At 41.7% G+C, this 23,011-nt stretch overlaps 1 protein-coding gene across 1 annotated transcript in view; it reads left to right on the top strand.

Annotated features, from left to right (window-relative positions):
- LOC311233448 (multidrug and toxin extrusion protein 1-like) overlaps nucleotides 1-23,011 on the top strand; it is a 65,768-nt gene that overhangs the window by 695 nt on the left and 42,062 nt on the right. Inside the window, exons 2-7 of the mRNA XM_084320415.1 lie at nucleotides 4,338-4,439; nucleotides 8,661-8,729; nucleotides 10,030-10,178; nucleotides 11,280-11,322; nucleotides 15,643-15,687; nucleotides 18,932-19,029. Of these exons, the coding sequence (XP_084176541.1) occupies nucleotides 4,338-4,439; nucleotides 8,661-8,729; nucleotides 10,030-10,178; nucleotides 11,280-11,322; nucleotides 15,643-15,687; nucleotides 18,932-19,029 (506 nt within the window). The remainder of the gene's footprint in view (nucleotides 1-4,337; nucleotides 4,440-8,660; nucleotides 8,730-10,029; nucleotides 10,179-11,279; nucleotides 11,323-15,642; nucleotides 15,688-18,931; nucleotides 19,030-23,011) is intronic.

The following is a 23,011-nucleotide window of genomic DNA, read 5'->3' as shown; positions in this document are numbered from 1 at the left end:
AGAATCCTGTTTTTCTATACTGATGTGTCTCGGCATGAATGTCAGCTGGATTCGGCATGAATGTCAGTTGGTTTTATGTAACGTTAAAAGGCCCAGTCAGGGATCCAGATGTAAAACACGTGTGTAGTCAAAAAGGAGACCGGGTTTTGGTTCTCTAACGAAACCGACTGAACTCTTGATACATGGACTAGCAGTAGATAACATGGTTAACACAAGATACTACTTGTATTTTACTGTGTTTTGCGGCTGTGAAAGGTGTGTTTATGCTGGTAATGTTTGTCAACACTAAAGTAAAACAGACCTATATTCCGTTATATTAAGTTAAAGCTTTTCTTCCATCTAGAGATCAAACTATTTCAATATATCTGTAACAGTATGTGGGTGTTCAACTACGGGCAGTAAGTCCCAGCTGTGACATTTTGAATTTATGTTAAAATCTGTCTTATTATGCTTGGTACATAGATAATGCTTGGTACATACATACACGTACATATACACATACATGGTGTTATTACTAGTGCTGTCAGGCGATAACAAAATGTAATCTAATTAATTACAGGATTTGTAATTAATTAATCTAATTAATCGCATTTTAATCACATAACCATTTTATGCCTGATATTCTATATTCTATAATCATATTTCAAATTGCATGTGTCCGGATGGCAGAATTCAGTACTGTATCATCTACAAAACCTTAATCATCTTCCATTTATTAATTTGCTTAGCTTTTTTAGGTCTGGTCAATTTTAGCATGGTGTTATTCACAGTCAAAGATATATATATTTTTTATTGATATTCTCATTTGGTTCATTACAATTTACTCAAGCCTAGTAACAGACACAGTATTTCTGACACTGGGAATACATTCCCTGAGATCCATAGATGTCCCTAGAATCAGATACCAAGAACATGCAAATGGACCATATTAAAAAATAGTCTGTAAATGTGTATTCTACGTCCTTATGGAATGAATGAGATAAAAAAATTAAATTAAATAAAAAACAATTTTTTTTTATTCATTTTGAGTTAATTTTCATAACGCGATAATTTGCTGTGTAATTAATTAATCTAATTAACGCGATAAACTGACAGCCCTAGTTATTACACATCTTGACAAAAAAAATCAAGGTTGATATTTATCTTTCATTTGGGAACGTCAAAAGTGACCGTATGTGTAGAAACACCCCAAAAACCTCCTGACTGTGGCTTTTGTTCTCCAGGTGGTTTTGAGTTTCTTCTATCCACCTCGTGGAGCGGCCTTGTTGTGCTGATTACACTGTGCTGATGCACTAAAGGCTGTATCAGCACATTTACAAAGGATGCTGAACCTCTTTTGAGTGGCGGCCCCAGTACCCCTGACCCCTGACCCCAGTACCACTGATTAACCGTTTCATCTCCACAGCATGAGCTGCGTGGCTGCAGATAAGCTGCCTATAAACTAGGGCTGTCCCCGACTAAGGATTTGGATAGTCGACTATGATTGGCCAAAATTTGTCGTTAGTCGACTATTGTTAGACAAAAAAAATGAATAAAAAAGTATAATATATATATATATATATATATATATATATATATATATATATATATATATATATATATTTTTTTTTTATCATTTCATTTGGGCTGTGGGGGTGCTTAATGTCTGAAGGAGTCGACTGAAGGCTTCTTGTCCTCATCTTGATATTTGTCTCTAGTTCATTAGATGGGTGAAATCCTCTTTCAGTGCCTCTGTGCCTGTTTTCGTAGGCAGTTAGCAAAATATATATATATATATATATATATATATATATATATATATATATATATATATATATATATATATTAGGGCTGTCAGTTTATCGCGTTAATTAGATTAATTAATTACACAGCAAATTATCGCGTTATGAAAATTAACTCAAAATTAACAAAATTAACTAAATTTCTTTTATTTTTTTTTATCTCATTCATTCCATAAGAATGTATAATACACATTTACAGACTTTTTTTTTAATATGGTTCATTTGCATGTTCTTGGTATCTGATTCTAGGGACATCTATGAATCTCAGGGAATGTATTCCCAGTGTCAGAAATACTGTGGGCTAGATCCACAAAGAATGGATTGCACGGTGCAAGTTGCACCCTTACTTACAATACATTATGAATTGAAAATGGGGGACCCTGATGTATATAATAATATATATATAAAATTATTTTCTTTTTGTATTCGACTAAGAGGTTGGCAGTCGACTACGGCTCCTTTCGACCGATTAGTCGACTAAAGGCCCTCCCATAGTCGAGCAGACTGTACACAGAGCAGACTCCGCGGAGGTCCGCGCGGACTCTTTGAGCTTTGATCTTAGCGGACAGCAGACCCACAGCAGAGTCCAAGTGCGAAGCTCCTATTTTCTGACGCGCGGACGTCCGCGCCGCTGACTTGGTGTCACACAAAACGCTGCTCGGCGTTTTGGTTGAAATCGAACTGCATTTAATGTGACGCCGATCTGCATTTTACTCTGACCACTCGCTCCGTGCCAAGAGAGATGTTTGAATGGCTTTTCTAAATGAAGTGTGTAAAATTGCCAGTTTTATTTCGAAATATTGGAAACGGAGATAACATAGAATGTTATCTCCGTTTCCAATATTTTGAAATAAAATTGGTGCTTTTATTTCATGCAATGCGTGTTTCATTTCAGCACCATGCGCTGTCCACCTCAAGCCTATACGGTACATTGCATCTCGCTGCCTATATACCTGTTATTCAAGTGCGTAAAACTGCCCGTTTTATTATCGAAATATTGGAAACGGAGATAACATGACATAAGTTGAACAGCGTGGGGACAATTGTGTAAACTGCCGCGTGACATGTAGGAAATTGGTCCGCGGAGGTCCGCTCGACTATGAAAGCTCAAAGAGTCCAGTGGACCTCCGCTGAGTCCAGTCCGCGTACAGTCTGCTCGACTATGGGAGGGCCTTAATAGGGGTCAGCCCTAAGATAAACAGTGATATCAGTGATAACAACGCTATTCATTTGATCTAATTCTGTCCAATACTTTGGATATGACTGTTTTTCGTTTAGATTTATCTCCCCCTTTCAACCCAGAGTGGGAAATTGTCTTTGGTCTCACTGCAGGGAATAATACAATACAGAATAAGCACCTTACAAATTAAAGGAATTTAATTATAAAGTGTGGTACTTTGTGTCTGTGTGTGTGTTTGTGTGTGTTGGGGGAGGGGGGTTGCATTATATACATATATCATGTACATATCCATGTTTTTATTTTGTCTTTGTATCTCAATATGTAAAAAGAAAATATATAGAAAATAAAACGTAAACTCAGTCAATCAATCAACTAATCAATCAACTAATCAAGATATAAAATCCCTAATTTTACATCAGTACAAAGGGACAAACACAGATTTCAGAAGTGCACGATTCATTATAGACTTGATCACTTAGTTGAGACGGCCGATAGCACTCCTCTCTAATGCTGCACCGATAACTCCAGAGGTGGAGGGTGATGTGAAAGTCAAGACTCTTCTGTCTTTATATTTGTGTGTCCGCAGCTGATGTCTTTATATTTGTGTGTCTGTCTACTAGGGCTGTCCCCGACTAAGGATTTGGATAGTCGACTTTGATTGGCCGAAATTAAGCCGATAGTCGACTATTAGTCGACTATGAAATTTTTTTTATTTTCAAATTTTTTAAATTTTTTATTTACATTTTTTTTAATATTTTTTTATCATTCCATTTGGGCTGTGGGGGGTGCTTAATGTCTGAAGGAGTCGACGGAAGGCTTCTTGTCCTCTGCAAAAGCATGCAATTGGTCCACTGATGGATACATCTTGATATTTGTCTAACATTATAGTGTGTTCATTAGGGTGAAATCCTCTTTCAGTGCCTCTGTGCCTGTTTTATTAGGCAGTTAGCCTCTGGTATGCGTGCCATTAGCGTTAGCCACGCTTCTAGGCCTTGTTTCTTTTGGAAAGAATGATACAAAAAAATATATATATTATAATTATTATTTTCTTTTTTGCATTCGACTAAGAGGTTGGCAGTCGACTACGGCTCCTTTCGATCGATTAGTCGACTATTCGACTAATAGGGGTCAGCCCTACTGTCTACAGCTGATGTCTTTATATTTGTGTGTCTGTCTACAGCTGATGTCTTTATATTTGTGTGTCTGTCTACAGCTGATGTCTTTATATTTGTGTGTCTGTCTACAGCTGATGTCTTTATATTTGTGTCTGTCTACAGCTGATGTCTTTATATTTGTGTGTCTGTCTACAGCTGATGTCTTTATATTTGTGTGTCTGTCTACAGCTGATGTCTTTATATTTGTGTGTCCATCTACAGCTGATGTCTCGGATCCTCAACTACCTCCTTCCTTTCGTCATCACCATATTCTGTGGTCACATCGGCAATGCAGAGCTGGCTGGATACGCACTTGCGTCAGCGGTAATACACACACTGCTTAGAGAGGCCGTGTGTACTCACATGTTAGTGTTTGATTGATGGAATTGGTCGAAAATACTAATACAACGACAATTTCTAATACTACTACTACTACTACTACTACTACTACTACTACTACTACTACAGTACTACTAGTGCTGCTGCGACTACTACTACTACTGTTGCTGCTGCTACTACTACTAAGACTATATGTCATGATGTGCTCTGCAGGGGCGGATTTAGGATTGTAGGAGATCCGGGGCTTAGCCCAGATGGGCCCCCCTTTTTTTTTTTTTTTTTTTTTAACTTTTTTTTGTTATTTTTTTTTTTTTTTGATTTTGGATTGGATTTGGATTTTTTTGAATTTAATGAACCTGTACGTGCAATTTCCTGCAATATAGAGCCTTCAATCTTGACCAATAAAGCTGCTCTTTTCACTATAAAACTCAGTTAACCATAACGTAGTTATGGTTAGATTTATATATTGGGGGGGGATATATCATATTTTTCATATAATCAAAAAGTGGTGGAGCAAGATCATACCTTTGCTCCCCCAAGTTCAATAGTGGGAGAGCAGAGATGCTCCGAATGCTCTTATGGCCAGGCGTCTATGATTCACTGATACAAAGTAAAATAGTGCAGTGCAATAAAATAGTTAGTAAAATAGAATAAAATAGTGCATTGCAATAAAATAGTTATTGTTGTGAAGGGCCAGATTAAACCGAATATATATATTTATTTATATATATATATTTAATTGTATTTGTATATTCTCTAATATTCCCTGATATCCCTTGTATATTCCTTGTACAATATGCATTGAATATCCATTCTAGCCTACTGAACATCCCATAATAGTCTCCATTCTACTATTGGTCGAGACCTTGGTGCCAGGCTGCCATACCCCCCAGACCCAGTTCAAACGTACCGCTCAACATGTACGAACAAGTCCTAGTTCCGCGTAGGAATCTGGCTACCGCACCACTAATGGTACTATTTGTTCATAGTGCGTATATATACTGCGCTACTAAAGTAGGACTTCCTTTTTAGTCCAGTTTCTTACCCTCCAATAGAGTGACAGACGTAAAGCCTCCCCGCGACGCCACGTGTGGGAGTAAGGCCAAGTTCGGCCTACCATCGGTATTGAGACAGCGTGTATATTAATATTTGAATAGTCATATTTGGCACTATATCGTCGAGTTGGACGTAGTCTATTAAGCTAATAATAGTCTATTCATATGTAGTGCTTCGTGCGGTGAGAATACTATCGTAGTCAGTACCCCCATCGTTTCGGGTAAAACTGGCTGCTTATCCAGGGTGGCCGACCCCATGTGAGGCTGCACCCGAGGAGCCCCAGAGCCGACGAGCGAGTGGACCTGCATACCGGATTATTCTACCGACGACAGCCCGCCTTCCCAGGCACGGATTATGCTTTGTATACAGTGATTATTCTATGGATAAAGACCAACACTGCTGTGTGTTGGAAACCCCCCCCCCCGGAGAGGACGACAGGTGAGGAGACGCTCTACACGACGAGGTCGCTTCAAGCCGGCCCACAGAGAGTCCAACTGCTTTCATCTGTGGATCGAGGATCGCTGAGGCACCGAGCCGCACAACCGTGGGTTCTCCCAGGATACCCTCGGCCAGACGGATACAGCCAGACTCTACCCCCCCCCCCCCCTTCTCCAGTTGTCTTACAAGCGACCGGAATTCCCCCCTAGTGTATCCAGTTCTATAATCATTAAAGTATCATTGCTATTATTCCTTAAATATTCCAGGTTGTATATTTACCGCCTGCGCCACCAGAGATTGGACGTTCTCTATTGATATACCAACGAATACTCATTTGCCATAAAAGTGCATCCTATTTCAAATCATAAATGTAATTAAGTGATTGCTCTACATACCTTTTGCTATGTATTAATTATTATTAAACGCAGACTTTCGACTTGGTACATTTGTGTTGGATCGTTTCATCTACGTGGGAGTGTTTACCATAATTATTTATGCCTAGTACTGGGTGGCCAGAGTCTAAAGTACAAGAGGTAGTGGTAGTAAGTATCATATCTAACAATACAGTCAGGGAATTGTACCCCTCAGTTACAGTTATCATCGTATTTTTTCAGGAGGCCGGTAAGGAGTGCATTACAGTAGTCGAGTTGGCTTGAGATAAAGGCATGGATCTGGTTTTCAGCGTCCTTTTGATTTATAAATGGCCGTACTTTAGCTATGTTTCTAAGGTGGAAGAATTAAGTTTTTGTCAACTTGTTGATTGTGATTTAAAGCTTAGGTCTGAGTCTACCATAACACCAAGACTTAACTCACTCAAATACAGTTAGCAGCTGGATAGACCACAGATGGAAATTAGCTTCTGCTAAATCTGGTGCAAACATATTTTCATGTAACAATGATTAATTGTAAAAAAAATAATTTTTTTTTTTTTTTTTTAAATAGATTCGGGGCTTTTCAGAATACATCCGGGGCTTGAGCCCAGGTAGCCACCCCCTAGCTCCACCCCTGGTGCTCTGTCCTTGTAAGGGCTGCGTGTGTGTGTTACGTAAGGGATAATGTATAGCTACGAGGTCATTGTCGCAAAATAATTGACCGACACGGAGTTTAGAATACCGAGGCGCCTCGCCGAGGCTATACATTATCCCGCTTATTACATGGCTAACTTACTAACAATATACCTAATTCATTTTACACCATCGACAAGATGAGATCAAATGCAGACGCAGTTTTTCTGTGGCTCTGTCAGCTCAAATAAAGTTATTATTATCGCCGGCAGCCGGCAGGTGTGTCTGATTGCACTGATGCAGTGTGTGTCAGTGGGCTTGATTGCTCCAGCTGCAAACAGCGGTCATTATTGCTCTGTTACACTGATGCAGTGTGTGTCAGTAATAACGGACCGCTGCTGAGCGCTATTGACCAATCACAATCAAGCATTTCGGCGAATGTGAAAACGCCATGTAATAAGAGCAGATAATAGGGACTCTCTAAGTTATCCGTTTATGAATAACCACTAAACTGCTTACGCAGACATTAAAGGAGAAGGGGAAAAATAAACATTTTTAAGGGCCCTTTTCGGGCGGGGCCCCCTTTTTATGCTTTTTGGGGGGTTTTGGTAATCAAATATTGAATATTGAACTATAATAATCAGTGCAGGAGCTCACTTATCCTTGAAAGACACTTTTATCACTGACTTAAAAGGCCCATACATCTCCATAAATGGTCAGGGGGGAGGGAATAAGTGCTTACCCTACAGACCCCAAGAAGTGCTGTATATTCTGTATTGTTTAATATAAATGCATTTTTTAATTCCAATCCCGATGTATTGTATTTGAGATTCCCAAATCCCATGGGATTTGACTTCTTCGTGTCCCTCAATGAGTGTAATACCAGCATTCAATTGTATGCGCCGCAGCGGTTTCTATCATCATCATCATCACCACCCACGCTATGCATAAAATATATAGGTCCGCGGAGAGGCACGCTGAGGAGGCCGTGCAAACTGCAATGTGAATATAGGGCATCTCTCTCTCTTTACCTAATATTTTGATTCTATCCTGACATTTTTCAGTTGGAAGGGCAGTCTATATGCGTAACAAAAAAAAACAAAAAAAAAACGTATTTTTATTAAATTCTTTTTTCAAAAAGGGCACTTTTTTGATGAGGCTCAAAAAGGCAGGTGCTCAAGCACCCCTTGGCCTCTATGTGTGCACGTGCCTGACTACTACTACTGCTACTACTGTTGCTGCTGCTACTACTACTACTGCTACTACTGTTGCTGCTGCTACTACTACTACTACTACTACTACTACTACTACTACTACTACTACTACTACTACTACTACTACTACTACTATTACTACTATTACTACTACTACTACTACTACTACTACTACTACTACTACTACTACTACTACTACTACTACTACTACTACTGTTGTTGTTGTTGTTGTTGTTGTTGCTGCTACTACTACTACTATTACCACTACTACTGTTGCTGCTGCTACTACTACTACTACTACTACTACTATTACTACTACTACTACTACTACTACTACTACTACTACTACTACTACTACTACTACTACTACTACTACTACTACTACTATTACAACTACTAATGCTGCTGCTGCTGCTGACAGCCAGTCAGCCATACCATCTCCATCTATTGTTTAACTTGTATTTTTCACTTCTTGTGGCATCCCCCCCCCCCAGACCATCACTGTGACCACTACTTGCACAGGCTATGGCCTCGGCCTGGCCTGTGATACACTCATCTCTCAGGTGAGATAATGCCTAATACTCTACTCTACTCTCTACCCTATGCTACTCTACTCTACTCTACTCTACTCCAGTGGTTCCCAAAGTGGGGGTCGCGAGCCGCCGTGGGGGGGTCGCCAGATGATGAAAAAAAAACATTTTCACATATATATTTTTTTGAATGCAGTCAGGCCACTGAACTTAGAAGCAGGCCAGGCCAGTGTTTCTAGTTGCAGCGGCACAATAGTTAGATAACCTAGGTGGGGAACAACCAGGAGATCACTGCAACTCACACAAGTTGGAGAACTATCTCTCTCTCTCTCTCTCTTGCTCTCACACACACACACAAAGGGAGCCGCATGTGATTGGTGGAGGCGGGACCCTTACAAAAAACTAAAAATCCATGCTAGCCTATAATAATCCCCCCCAGAAAAAAATCTACTTTGCATTTGATATATTGCAAATATATGCCATCACACACACTGGCATTTAAAGGGTTAGAATTATAAAATTAATATGTGATGTTATGATCAGGGCTGAAGTTGAATAAAAGATGTATGAAAGAAAAAGTGGTATTTCAACATATAGTAATATTTGTATGGCGTTTTTGAAGAGGACAATTTAGTCCCTTATGGTAAGAGTGAGTATTTTCTTCAATCTGACATTACAAAAAAACTGAAAATCCATCAAAATCAGTGTTGTTGCTATTGCTAATCATACATATGCTAGCCTGTTTTTTAACAATAATTTGTGATGCCATCACAAACACTGGCATTTAAAGGGTACAAATAAAAAAATTCCTGCACCAGAATGCAGGAAATTAAGTCTTTGTAACAAAGAATGTCCTGGTGGGGGACCCCCAGACCCCCTGCTTAAAAAGTGGCCTGACTGGGGCTATATTTCGCACTATATTTCCTGGCCTGAATGATTTCCCCAGTCCGGCCCTGGTTAAAAGCCTCCAATGCTTATTAGTGTGTGTGCGTTTGAACGTTTGCATGTTTCAACCATACATTTCCATTTATAAAAAAAAAAAAAGTAAAAAAGAAAATGTAACATTTTTATTATTTATTTATCTTATTTTAATATTTTTTTTACCTCCTATAATAGTGGGGGTCGCGGCTCTCTGACACCGTTATTACAGGGGGTCGCGGCCTGAAAACGTTGGGAACCCCTGCTCTACTCTACCTTGAACTGAACTGAACTGAACTGAACTGAACTGAACTGAACTGAACTGAACTGAACTGAACTGAACTGAACTTATCTTTCCATGCTTGGCTCTTGTTGTGTGTCTTTAATAAGAGTGATTCTTCTTATATCTCACCAGACCTTCGGCGGTAATAATCTGCAGCGTGTCGGGGTGATCCTCCAGAGGACCATGCTGATCCTGCTGATCTTCTGCCTGCCCTGCTGGGCTCTCCTCATGAACTCCCAGAACCTCCTGCTCCTCATGCAGCAAGAGGAGGAGGTGACAAAGTAAAGACACACACAACCTCCTGCTCCTCATACAGCGAGAGGAGGAGGTGACAAAGTAAAGACACACACAACCTCCTGCTCCTCATACAGCGAGAGGAGGAGGAGACAAAGTAAAGACACACACAACCTCCTCCTCATGCAGCAAGAGGAGGAGGAGACAAAGTAAAGACACACACAACCTCCTGCTCCTCATGCAGCGAGAGGAGGAGGTGACAAAGTAAAGACACACACAACCTCCTGCTCCTCATACAGCGAGAGGAGGAGGTGACAAAGTAAAGACACACACAACCTCCTGCTCCTCATACAGCGAGAGGAGGAGGTGACAAAGTAAAGACACACACAACCTCCTGCTCCTCATACAGCGAGAGGAGGAGGTGACAAAGTAAAGACACACACAACCTCCTGCTCCTCATACAGCGAGAGGAGGAGGTGACAAAGTAAAGACACACACAACCTCCTCCTCATGCAGCAAGAGGAGGAGGAGACAAAGTAAAGACACACACAACTAGGGATGGGTACGAATTAGGCACTTTTAAAGGTACCTACCGAATCACGTCGGTACTACCGAGTACCGATTCACGTGAGATCCGTCGGTGCCACATTTTGGTACTGTAATTTTTTTTTTTTTTAATAATTTTTTGACAACGTCAATGTTTCGTTTACCATTAAACGAAACCTATGAAGTGTGCCTCACGTCAACATTCACACGCACAATATACGCTTACCTAGGATTTGACTTGATTCAACAACAAAGCAGTCGACTCGGGGCAATGGCAAGCCGAAAACGGTGAAGTTTGGATTTCTTTTTTTACAACTGAGGTAGGTAGATTACATTTTTAGAGACTAAAGTACCGGTTAAAATGTAAAAGGTACCCAACCCTACACACAACCTCCTGCTCCTCATTCAGCAAGAGGAGGAGGAGACAAAGTAAAGACACACACAACCTCCTGCTCCTCATACAGTACAGTACACGCACGCACGCACACACACACACACACACACACACACACACACACACACACACACACACACACACACACACACACACACACACACACACGCACACGCACACAAATGACCTGTGCTTTCCTCTGTTCTAGAATTGCCCAGCTGTATGTGATGGCTTTTCTACCGGCTGTTCCAGTGAGTGGCTAAATGTAGTCTGAGTGCTGGCCTGGAGTCTGTCTCACGGTGTCTTTACACAGAGCAAGTATGGGACAAGGTCGAGTGGGACCTGGTCTCAGATCCCCTTTAGACAGGTCAGCTGTGTAAAGCTGTGTATTTATTGTTCCTTGCATTTTATAAAGGGCGATTTTGCCACTTTCTATCTGGATGTCCAATCAGTGTTTATGGTAGATGTAGTCCATTGAAGCAATGAATTCCTCAGTGCATGCTGTATTGAAATCTAAGAGTTCTAATCCTTATTAATCTAGAGCCATGTCACCAGTGCCTGCATGGGCGCGTTGTGCGCGAAGCTTCACCACCCTAGCCCAAAACATAGCGTTACTAGAAGGAAATACCGCTATAACCAACGGTTGACCACTAAAATGTTTCATAATAAAAAAAATGATGGTAAAATGTATGCCAATGACTTAGTGCCATTAGATATTTTATATTGATCCCAACACGTTTTCTATGGCCGCTAACTGTATACAAAACCCCCATCAACACGGGTCAAATTAGCATAATAATTCCACGGTTATACTGTCAACATCTCACCTTTGAAGGTAATCCTCCTCTCCCCCTCAGTCACAAATCTGGGGGTTCGATTTGACCCCCACCTGACCTTCAACATCCACATAAAACACCTCTGCAAGACCTCATTCTATCACCTAAAAAATATATCAAAACTCTGTCCCACTCTAACCCTGTCAGATGCAGAGAAGCTTGTCCATGCCTTTATCTCCTCAAGACTGGACTACTGTAACGGACTCTTCATCGGGATTCCTGGCAAGAGCATCCAAAAGCTGCAATACATCCAGAACAGCGCTGCCAGGATCCTGATGAGAGTCCGTAAACACGATCATATAACCCCCATCTTCCACTCACTACACTGGCTCCCTGTCTCATCCCGGATCAATTACAAAATCCTGATGCTCACCCATAACTGCATAAACGGACACGCACCCCTCTACCTTCAGGAACTCATCACTCCACAATCCTCCACCCGCACCCTCAGATCCGCAGGTAGCCTGCTCCTTCAGGTCCCCAATACCCGGCTCTGCACCATGGGTGACCGAGCCTTCTGCACGGCTGCACCACGCCTGTGGAACAGCCTCCCCATCCAGCTGAGGGCACCACAGAGCCTGGACTCTTTTAAAGCAGGCCTGAAAACCTACCTGTTCAAAAAGGCCTTTGACTGTTAGCTTTTTATTTAAATTTTCTTGTGCTGTTTTTAAATTTTCTGTTTATACTATGTTTTTAATTAACACTTTGAGCGCCACTCACGGCTAATCTCGGGTTTACGATAGTGATGTTGAAAGCCACGTCACAGCCTTTTTTTTTTTTTTCGATCTGAAATCATATTGCATCACGCGAGCCTACCCTAGCCTACCCAGGGGCCGCCGGAGATCAGATGTGAAAAAAGCGCCCTCTATCATCTCCCAGATGGTAAATCACCCTTTTGGAATGGACTCAATGAAAATGGATGGAAAAAAAAAAAATTCCAGTCCACATTTTCCAGTCCACTGATGCAGCCGGAGTTACCAGAGTTCATTCTGGATCCTCTGAGCCACGGCGAGCATGGGTTATACTGTACACACGTTGGATCAATATACTTATCGATTTTTTCTAATGGTGATCAGGAATTGGAATATACCATTTGGATACCATCTGATGTCAGGTAAGGAATCTATGGTATCAGTGTTAGGATAATCAGACTCGTTTTCGAGGAGATATAAGCTTTTTTGTGATATGTGCTCTAGCTGTTTCACTGTAAAATCCATGAGGAAATGAAAGCAGCTATTATCAGCGCGCAGCTCAAGCGTGCATGCGTGCACGTATACTATTGATCATCTAGCGTTTATTTGAAAACGATTCATAAATAGGCAAATATCAACGTTCTGGAATATTCCAGTAAAAGGCGATTATCATAGAATAGGTTGTTTTTCACCTGAAAACGGGTGCTTTTCAAAATGCTCTCAAACGGAAATGAAGCGATAAAAAACCAATCTGCCTTGACAACACTGACTGGAAAATGATTCTTTGATAAGCGACGGGCAGATGAGACACATAGCCATAATTTAAAACATAGATTAGGCGATATTAACGTTAACATTGGGAGTGGACCGTGGCATTCAAGGGGGTAAAAAGGAAAACACGGCGTGGCGCTCAAAGTGTTAACTATGTTCTATTTTTATCTTATTTTTATTCTGTATTTTATTTTATTTGTTTTACTAATAACTATTTTATTTTTTTAACTGTTTTAACCCTGTAGTGTATCACTTTGGGATCCCAGCGAACAAAAAGTGCATTACAAATTCAATCTATTATTATTATTATTATTATTATTATTATTATTATTATTATTATTATTATTATTATTATTATTATTATTATTATTATTATTATTATTATTATTATTATTATTATTATTATTATTATTATTATTATTATTATTATTATTATTATTATTATTATTATTATTATTATAATGTAAACAATTGCTCTGTTGAGCTCCTAAGGTAGTTGTATAATGATTCAATATCTTTATATTCGCTTTTATCATACATTTCACAGTTAAATGGTGAGTTAAAAAGCACCCAGAACCAGAAGTCATTTTCGCTTTGAAGCACTGAGCGGAGCCTCCCGTTGTGATTACATTACAGCAGAGCGTTTGACCTCAGTGGTGTTAGGTGACTAAAATACCCACTCAGTGGTCATCTGCCCTCTCTGCCCCACTGGTCCTGGTTGGCTTGTCCAGTTTATCTTATCCAGCTTAGGGCTGGGCGATATGGCCAAAAATTATATCACGATATCAATATCGATAACGATATCATATCACTCGATAACTAGAATTATCGATATTGTTATAAGTATTAAAATGATTATAATCTATTTTTTTTCTCTTTTTTTATTATCTTTTTTCCCCCTCCTTCTTTTTTCCGATTTTTTTCCCATCCCACTGTTAGTCGTTATGCCAATTCCCAACCCCCTTCCTGGTTGTTGCGCACTTTCCCCTACTGTTGGTCCGAGAGGCCGGAGACTGTCACATGCTTTCCTCCGACGCATGTGCAGCCAGCCGGCAGCCAGCCTGGCCGTGCAGATTCTCACCGGGAGAGTGTAACGTGTGGAAGGTCACACTACCTCTCTCCAGATCCTACCCTTGCTGAGCAGGCGCCCCGACCGAACTGTAGGGGTCGCTGTCCACAACGCCCAGGACCCACCCACGGCTCCCCTCCCCCTAACTCAGCCAAACGAGTTAGTATAGCGATCAGCCCGAGCCAAGGCAATGCTGACTCTCCGGGAGTCGAGACCGCAGCCTCTTGCATTGGTGACGAGCACAATCTCCGCTACGCCACCTTTTTAACAACAGATGTATGTTTATTTTGCAGCAATTCTTTGTCGTTGCCGCCATCTTTAGTGTTACAGCCCCTCACACTCCAGTTCTTAGGCTGCAGTTGGTTTGAAAGTGAAAGTAAACCGGCTTCTCTGCTGGCTGTGGCTCCAGGGCAGTTGAATAGTTCTGGCTCTGCTAGTTTCTTTTCTATCTTTTGGCGCTTTTTTGGTGGACAAACCACGCACATGTGCACCGTGACTCGTGACTGGAGACTAGCTCTGCTAGCACCCATAGCCTACTGTGTACAGACGGTTTCAAACTGTATTTTAAATGAGAAAGCAAACTAAATAAATGGACAAGAGAAAAATAAATCTCAATTTGGTCAGTATTGTCATTTGGACAAGCAAAGCCATTACTTTAAGTTGCAGGCAAGAAAGACAAGTCTGTCCACTGTCTCTGGTTTTAAAACTGCCCTGTTGCAGGTCAAAAAAAAAAAAGAAAAAAAAAAACTTTTTATTGATATTTTTTTTTATTATCAATCGATATCGATTATTAAAATATATCGCAATCATTATCGTTATCGTTTCATCGCCCAGCCCTAATCCAGCTTCAAACCTTCATGCACAGTAACACACACACTAACACTCTCTGGGCTTGGTCTATGGTTATGGTCAACCATTTGTACCGTGGCTGGTGCCGCTGGTGGAACTGAAGTTGCCGGTGCACCGCCATGATGCATTTATTTCATGTGTTGTTACCGTTGTACTCGTTTTGTTTTGTCGTTTTTCTGGATGCGATTTAAATGTGAAAATCCCATAAAAATATATAGATAAAAAAAAAGAGAAAATATTCGAATCAGGGCGTGTGTCGTGGTCAGAATGTTCTGTCAGAATGTTCTGTCTGCGTGTGTCGTGTCTGTTATACCTCTTCCTGGTGACCATTCCCCTTCTCTGTCCTTCCTACAGGCGATGTTCCTGCACCAGCTACAGGTCACCTACCTTCAAAACCAAGTATGTCCTAGTTTCAGAATCAAGTACGTTTCTTGTGTCGTACCAATCCCGTTCCGTCTAAATCTGTTCCTTCCGGAGTTCAGATTCAGATTATTCAGATTATTCAGATTCAGGTTATTTTATTGTCACAGCTTTTTTGAATTTTTTTTTTAAACTTTTTCTCCTCCTGTTTTTCTGTATTTTTCCTCCCATCCCAATTTAGTTGTTATGCCAATTCCCCCCCTCCCCTTCCTGGTTGTTGTGCGCATGTGCCCCCTACTGGTCGGTCTAGCGAGCCCTGAAGTCTATCACATGCTTCCTCCGATACAGCCAGCAGCCTCTTTTCACCTGACAGCACGGACTCTCATTGGTGAAGTGTAATGCGTGGGAGGATCACACTACCCTCACCAGTTCCTTCCCTTGCTGTGCAGGTGCCCTGACCGACCTGTAGGAGTCGCTGTTTACAACGACCAGGATACCACCCACCGGCTTCCCTCCCGCTGACACCGCCAATTATGTCAGTATGACAGCCGGCCAAGCCGGAGGCACCACTGACCGCTGGATTCGATACCAGTGTCTCTGCGGTGGTAGGCAGACTCTTAGTCCGCTGTGCTACCCGGCCGCTTGTCACAGCTTTTTTAAATGTACATACATTCAGAAAATTGTGAGATGCTTGTTTTTCCCGGACTCCTCAACCGTATTAGATTTGTAGACGACAAATATATATACAACGATCTATACAAACTATACAATACAAGGTAAAAAACTGTGGATAAATAAACTAAAAAGAAACACCTCGGCAGATTACAAACGAGGGGCCGCTGGTAGAAACATAAGAGGGAGAGACACGAGAGATCGAGGGAAGGTCCAGGGCCTGGGAGGAAAGGGAACACTTAATAAGGGAGCAGGAGGAAAGTTCATGGCCAGGGAAAAGTGGACAGGAGGGGCAGAATCGTGACAGGACCCCCCCCCCCCTCTCTCTCTCTCTCTAGCGACGGCTCCTGACATTAAGGCTGTCCCCGAAGCCTGTTTTTGGGATTCAAACTTCGTCAGGGTTCTTCGAACGGATGTTCGAACCTTCGTTTTTAATTTAAAAAAATTTAATTCAAAAAAGATAATTTCTTTTTTCTTTTTTTTATATCAAACTAAATCCTCAATTTGAATAAAGTGATTAATCTGATTAAATGAGTCTTTTTTCTTTTATTAAATCAACTTTCCAGCCCCAGACCCAGCCCAGGGAGAAGCCCCAGCCCAACTAATTCAATTAAATCAACTTTCTTTAATGAATATAACTCATCAGTTTCTTTTAATACTATAATATTAGTGTAGCCTAATCTTTATCTGGCAACTGTGAAGAAAAAATCCATTGGTTTAAACAGAATTAATAAAAAAAAATATATATATATATTTATTTTTATTAAATTTTTTTTTTTAATGTTGATTTAGAATTTGAATGCCAAAAAAAAATAAAAATAAAGAATTCGAATGCCCACGTAACAAACAAAGGTTTGAACGTTTGGGCTCAGCCCTACCTGACATCCCAAAAAGACATGAGGCGGTGGAGTCAGTGAAGAGGGGGCTCCTGGAGCAAGGGAATAGGGAAGGGACGGTCCATGGTGTGCAGGAGCTGGGACTGAGGAAAGAGGCTGAGGACCTCACGTGGATCCTCGCCCCCCGGGAGCAGAGCTGACGGGTCTCACCCCTCTGGAGGATGAGCAGAAGGCAGGCTGGACCGCTCAGGAGGTTGGTGATGACAGCTGGGCCACTCTGGATGACCTGGAGCCTGGTGGCGAAGGCTGGGCCTCTATGTGTGATGAACTGGAGCCTGGTGGCGAAGGCTGGGCCTCTCTGTAGGATGACCTGGAGCCTGGTGGCGAAGGCTGGGCCACTCTGTGTGATGAACTGGAGCCTGGTGGCGAAGGCTGGGCCTCTATGTGTGATGAACTGGAGCCTGGTGGCGAAGGCTGGGCCTCTGTGTGATGAACTGGAGCCTGGTGGCGAAGGCTGGGCCTCTCTGTGTGATGACCTGGAGCCTGGTGGCGAAGGCTGAGCCTCTCTGTGTGATGACCTGGAGCCTGGTGGCGAAGGCTGGGCCTCTCTGTGTGATGACCTGGAGCCTGGTGGCGAAGGCTGGGCCACTCTGTGTGATGACCTGGAGCCTGGTGGTGAAGGCTGGGCCTCTCTGTAGGATGACCTGGAGCGTCAGCCATCTTGGCTAACTGGACATGTACAATGCTAAGCTAATGTTATAACAAGCTGACAAACAAACGATAATGTGGTGGAGATGGTTGTATACTGTATGTCATGAGCTGATGGTACATATACGACTGAAGTTACCATATTTAAAAGCAAATATTAACTTTATATATTGTTCATTTATCACGTTCGTTTCAAGGGTTGGAACCAAGGTTATTATAGTTAACTAAAACTAAATAAAAAACGAAATCTAGGCATGAAAAAACATTTGAGTTAACTAAAATAACAGTTAAGTAGAAAGCTATCCGGCTGCAAGCTAGCCTAGCACAAATTAATGGAAGCAGATATGGATCAACTAGCGTAGCGTATCTCTCCCAGAGTTTTGAGCGAGGCTAGCTGATCCGTATCCGCTTCCATTCATTTGTGCTAGGCTAGCTTGCAGCAGGATAGCTTTCTACTGGACGCACAGAGAGGAAACTGGTATCTATCTTCTTGTCCGACTTTGGAGAAGATGGAAAGCGCATTTCTCATAATGTTGGCACGTTGCCTTAAAACTACGACCCACCTACTGCAGAATTGTAGTTGAACTATTCATTTAACTAAATGTTGTTAACTAAACAATCCCCCTCCTGGTCGTTGCGCACTCTACCCCCTACCGTCGGTCTGGGAGGGCGTAGACTATCACATGCTTCCTCCGACACATGTGTACCCAGCCCACCACTTCTTTTCACCTGGCAGCGCGGACTCTCACTGGGAGAGTGTAACGTGTGGAAGGTCACACTACCTCTCCTAGATCCTTCCCTTGCTGTGCAGGCTCCCCGACCGAACTGTAGGAGTCGCTGTTTTACAACGACCAGGACCCACCCTCGCCGGCTTCCCTCCCGCTGACTCTGCCAATTGTGTTAGTATGGACGGTCGGCCAAGCCGGAGGTACCACAGCCGGATTCGATCCCACTGGCTCTGTGGTGGTAGACAGACGCTTAGTCCGCTGCGCTACCCGGCCGCTCTAACTAAATGTTGTTAACTAAATGTTGTTACCTCCTCCGAATGGTTTGTGTCCCTCTTCCAGGGGATCATCCTTCCTCAGATGTACACGGCAGCAGTAGCCAATGTCATCAACCTGGGGGTGAACTACGTGCTGATCTTTCGCCTGGAGATGGGAGTGATGTAGGTGTGCTCATCATCGTCCACTCCTCCTAATACTGCACCTCCTCCTTCTGTTTGTTCTCAGCCTCTTTGTAGCGGTACGGCTGTCTTTTCTCACTCCCTTTTTCCATCAATCAGTCAGTTTGGAGTTAAAGGTGCTATAGATCAATTAAGTAATCATTAAAAAGAATTATAAAAAAAAAATACATCCACAGAGCTTTTAGAAAGGTGTGGAATAAAAGTATTGCCCCCCCCCCCCCCCCAAAGAAAATGTTTGCTTAATGATTTTATCATTTTAAACTGATTGTTGTTGTTGTTTATATGCTGCGTGTTAGGAACCGGTAACAGGTAGGCTCAAATGCACAACATGGGAGACAGAGGAATGTTCAACCCCCGAAGGTCATTTAATTAGTGCTGTCAGGTGATAATTCTTTTTTATCTAATTAATTACAGGATTTGTAATGAATTAATCTAATTAATCGCATTTTAATCGCATAACCATTTTAGGCCTGATATTCTATAATCATATTTCAAATATCTACAAAAACTTCTGTTTAATCATCTTCCCTTTATTCATTTGCTTAGATTTGTCAGGTCTGGTCAATTTTTGCATGGTGTTATTCACAATCAAAGATAATTATTTTTTTTATTGATATTCTCATTTGGTTCATTACAATTTACTCAAGCCTAGTAACAGACAAAGTATTTCTGACACTGGGAATACATTCCCTGAGATCCATAGATGTCCCTAGAATCAGATACCAAGAACATGCAAAAAAGTCTGTAAATGTGTATTCTACGTTCTGAGATAAAAAAAAAATGTATCCACTTTTTCTCCTTATTTTCTATTTTTCTCCCATCCCAATTTCGCCTAGCCAATTCTCCCTTCAATTCTCCCCTCCCCTGTCTTGAACGTTGCCAGACTATGCCTCCCACTGGTCGGCTGCAGTGAGGACCAAGCCTTGCATCACGTGTCCCCTCCGGTACACGAGGAGGCAGCTGTCGCATCTTTTCACCTGTACAGCGCAATCTCTCAGCGGCGAGGAGTAACGCGTGGGAGGCTCACGCTGCCCCCGTTGCTTCCTGATTCTGCTGTACAGGCGCACCAACCGACCTGTAGGAGTCGCTGTCCACAACGTCCAATCCCTACCCACCAGCTTTCCCACCCCTAACACTGCCAATTGTGTTAGTATGAACGACCAGCCAAGCTGGTAGCAACGCCGAGAGCTGGGCTCGAACCCAGCATCTCCTGCGTTAGTGGCGAGCGCCTTGCCCACTGCACTACTTGGCCGCCCAGATAAAAAAAAAGTTAAATAATAATAAAAAATAATAATTATTGACTTTAAAAAAAATTTCAAGTACTGTACATTTTCATAACGCGATAATTTGCTGTGTAATTAATTAATTAATCTAATTAACGCAATAAACTGACAGCCCTACATTTAATATTACGTTGTAAAAATGAAGGCACACCAGTGCGGTGTGTGTGTGCGTCTTGAGCCTGGCGGGTGGGTAACCGTGACCGGTGGGAAGCGCGGGAGTGAAGCTGTGAAGACAGCAGAGAGAAAAAAAGGATAAGTCTTCACAGCGAGACAGCAGAGATCCCTCCACCCCTCTGAGGCTGGAGGGTGGGGGAGGAGTGACCACGAGGACAGAGCTAGCTACAAGCTAACAGAACAGATAACAGGACAGGCTTCGGCTACGGACCATCAAGAGAGATAGAATTATTAATTTAGTTTCTTCACCTTTCAAAGACTTTCAATTTGTTCCATATTTTACGAGTCTTATGTTTATGAAATAGAGCAGGGGTTCTCAAACTTTTTCATACCGTAACCCCATTTAAATTTTAGGATTTCTTTTTGGGGACCCCACACTTAAATGTATCGCGTAATTTCAACGTGGAATTAAGGAATATCAAAATAAAACCACACATTGTTGAACTTGATCATGCATATTTATTAGAACATTTAATTACAGCACTATGTTATCAATACACATTTATAAAACAAGGCATATTTAGGCAAAATATGTTGCCAGAACATTAAAAAATTAAAAAACATTTATTTTTATTTTATTATAATTTTTTTTTACTTTCCAATGCGCGACCCCATTGTCACCTACCCGTGACCCCAATTTGGGTCGCGACCCGTAGTTTGAGAACCACTGAAATAGAGTGTTAATTCTTATTTTTTTTATATATATATATATATATATATATATATATATATATATATATATATATATATATATATATATATTTTTGGTAGATTTTTTTTATTTGTTTGTTCTACCGGGCAGTCCGGTAGAGGGAGAGAGAGAGGAAGAACGGGAAACAGAGTGGGGGAAAGACATTCGGCAAAGGACGCCGGGTCCGGGAATCGAACCCGGGTCAGCCGCTTTGCGACGCAGCGCTTTACATGGGTCGCCACTTGGGTGCCCGAGTGTCGATTCTTCTGATTACGGATGTGTATCGACGGGGTGATACAGTGTGCGACAGCCAGTAAGATAACCATCGACAAATGACAAACGCAATGCAGACTTTCAGATCGACGGGTTGATGAGGCTGAAGCACCACACTGGTCTTCTTTTTTTTTATCTACTTTTTCTCCCCCTTTTTTCTGTATTTTTCTCCCATCCCAATTTAGTCGTTATGCCAATCCCAAGTGTGTGGGGGAGACCGAGGGGATTGTGCAGGTGGAACCGTAACACTGCGTGCATGTATTGATTGATTGATTGAAAACTTTAATTAACAGATTGCAGAATGGGTACGGTACAGTATGGCTCAATGCGCACAATTGTTAAGGGGATGCAGACCAGAGAAAGACTTTCGTCTTGTTTACATCAGGGTAATTTCCAATTCATAATGACATTTATGACATACACAACATACAGATAAAATCAAATCTAATCATCTAATCTAATCTAATCATGTATGTACTGTTACATTTGTGACATACAAGATATGTATCCCCTCCCTACTTCCTATTTCCCCACCTGGAATGCACCTATAGGGCACAGGACCCCCCCCCCTCAGACCATAATACAGTATAGGGAGGTGTAGTGGTTACGTCATTTTCATTGTTTCCTGTTCCACCCTCTGTTCCACTTAATGTATTTCCCCATTGACCATTTCTAAATCGGCTCGTTTTAGATAAATAAAGCATTAACGTTGGCATGGTGTACCTTTCTGTGTGTATTTATCCACAATCTATAGCTCAACATGAAAATATTCACAATTAATCGTAAAGGTAGCAAAATAACAACGTTTATGTTTTCGTTCGCTGGGAAACTACACTGCTATTTGGCGCTGCTGACTGACGTCACCACAGCGTAGCCTCGTGCCTGTAGTCACAGACCTAGGATCTAGACCTTGGTATCAGCTGGCCGTGATGGGGATTAGGCGACAGCCTAACAGGCTGCCTACTGGTAAATGTAGTTCTTTTTTTACGACAAATTAAAAACCTTATAACTACCTTTATTTCAACCAAAAATGCTTAAACAATAATGTTAGTGGTAGAAGGGAACTCATTTTGTGCAAAAATGGAAAGCTTGCCAATTTCCATGCGGCAGAATTGCCGATAATCCATTTTCCCAATGATAAATCCCTATACGGGTGGAACAACCAGTGACGTCAGACTACACCTCCCTATAGGAAATGTTGGAACTAGGGGGCAGGACCCCCCCCCCCCCATCAGTCTCTGAACTCTTATACTGTAACTCTAGGGCTGTCCCAGACTAAGGATTTGGATGGTCGACTAGGATTGGCCAACATTTGCAGTTAAAAAAAAAGAAAAAAAGAGTATAATATTTTTAATATTTTTATTTTTATTTTTTTTATCCCATTTGGGCTGTGGGGGGTGCTTAATGTCTGAAGGAGTCGACTGAAGGCTTCTTGTCCTCTGCAAAAGCATGCAATTGGTCCACTGATGGATACATCTTGATATTTGTCTAGTCTAGTGTGTTCCTTAGATGGGTGAAATCCTCTTTCAGTGCCTCTGTGCCA

This window comes from Notolepis coatsorum, assembly GCF_963971535.1.
Source record: "Notolepis coatsorum genome assembly, chromosome: 1".
In the NCBI taxonomy this organism is placed as follows: Eukaryota; Metazoa; Chordata; class Actinopteri; order Aulopiformes; family Paralepididae; genus Notolepis; species Notolepis coatsorum.
This window is presented reverse-complemented; position numbering and strand designations above follow the sequence as displayed.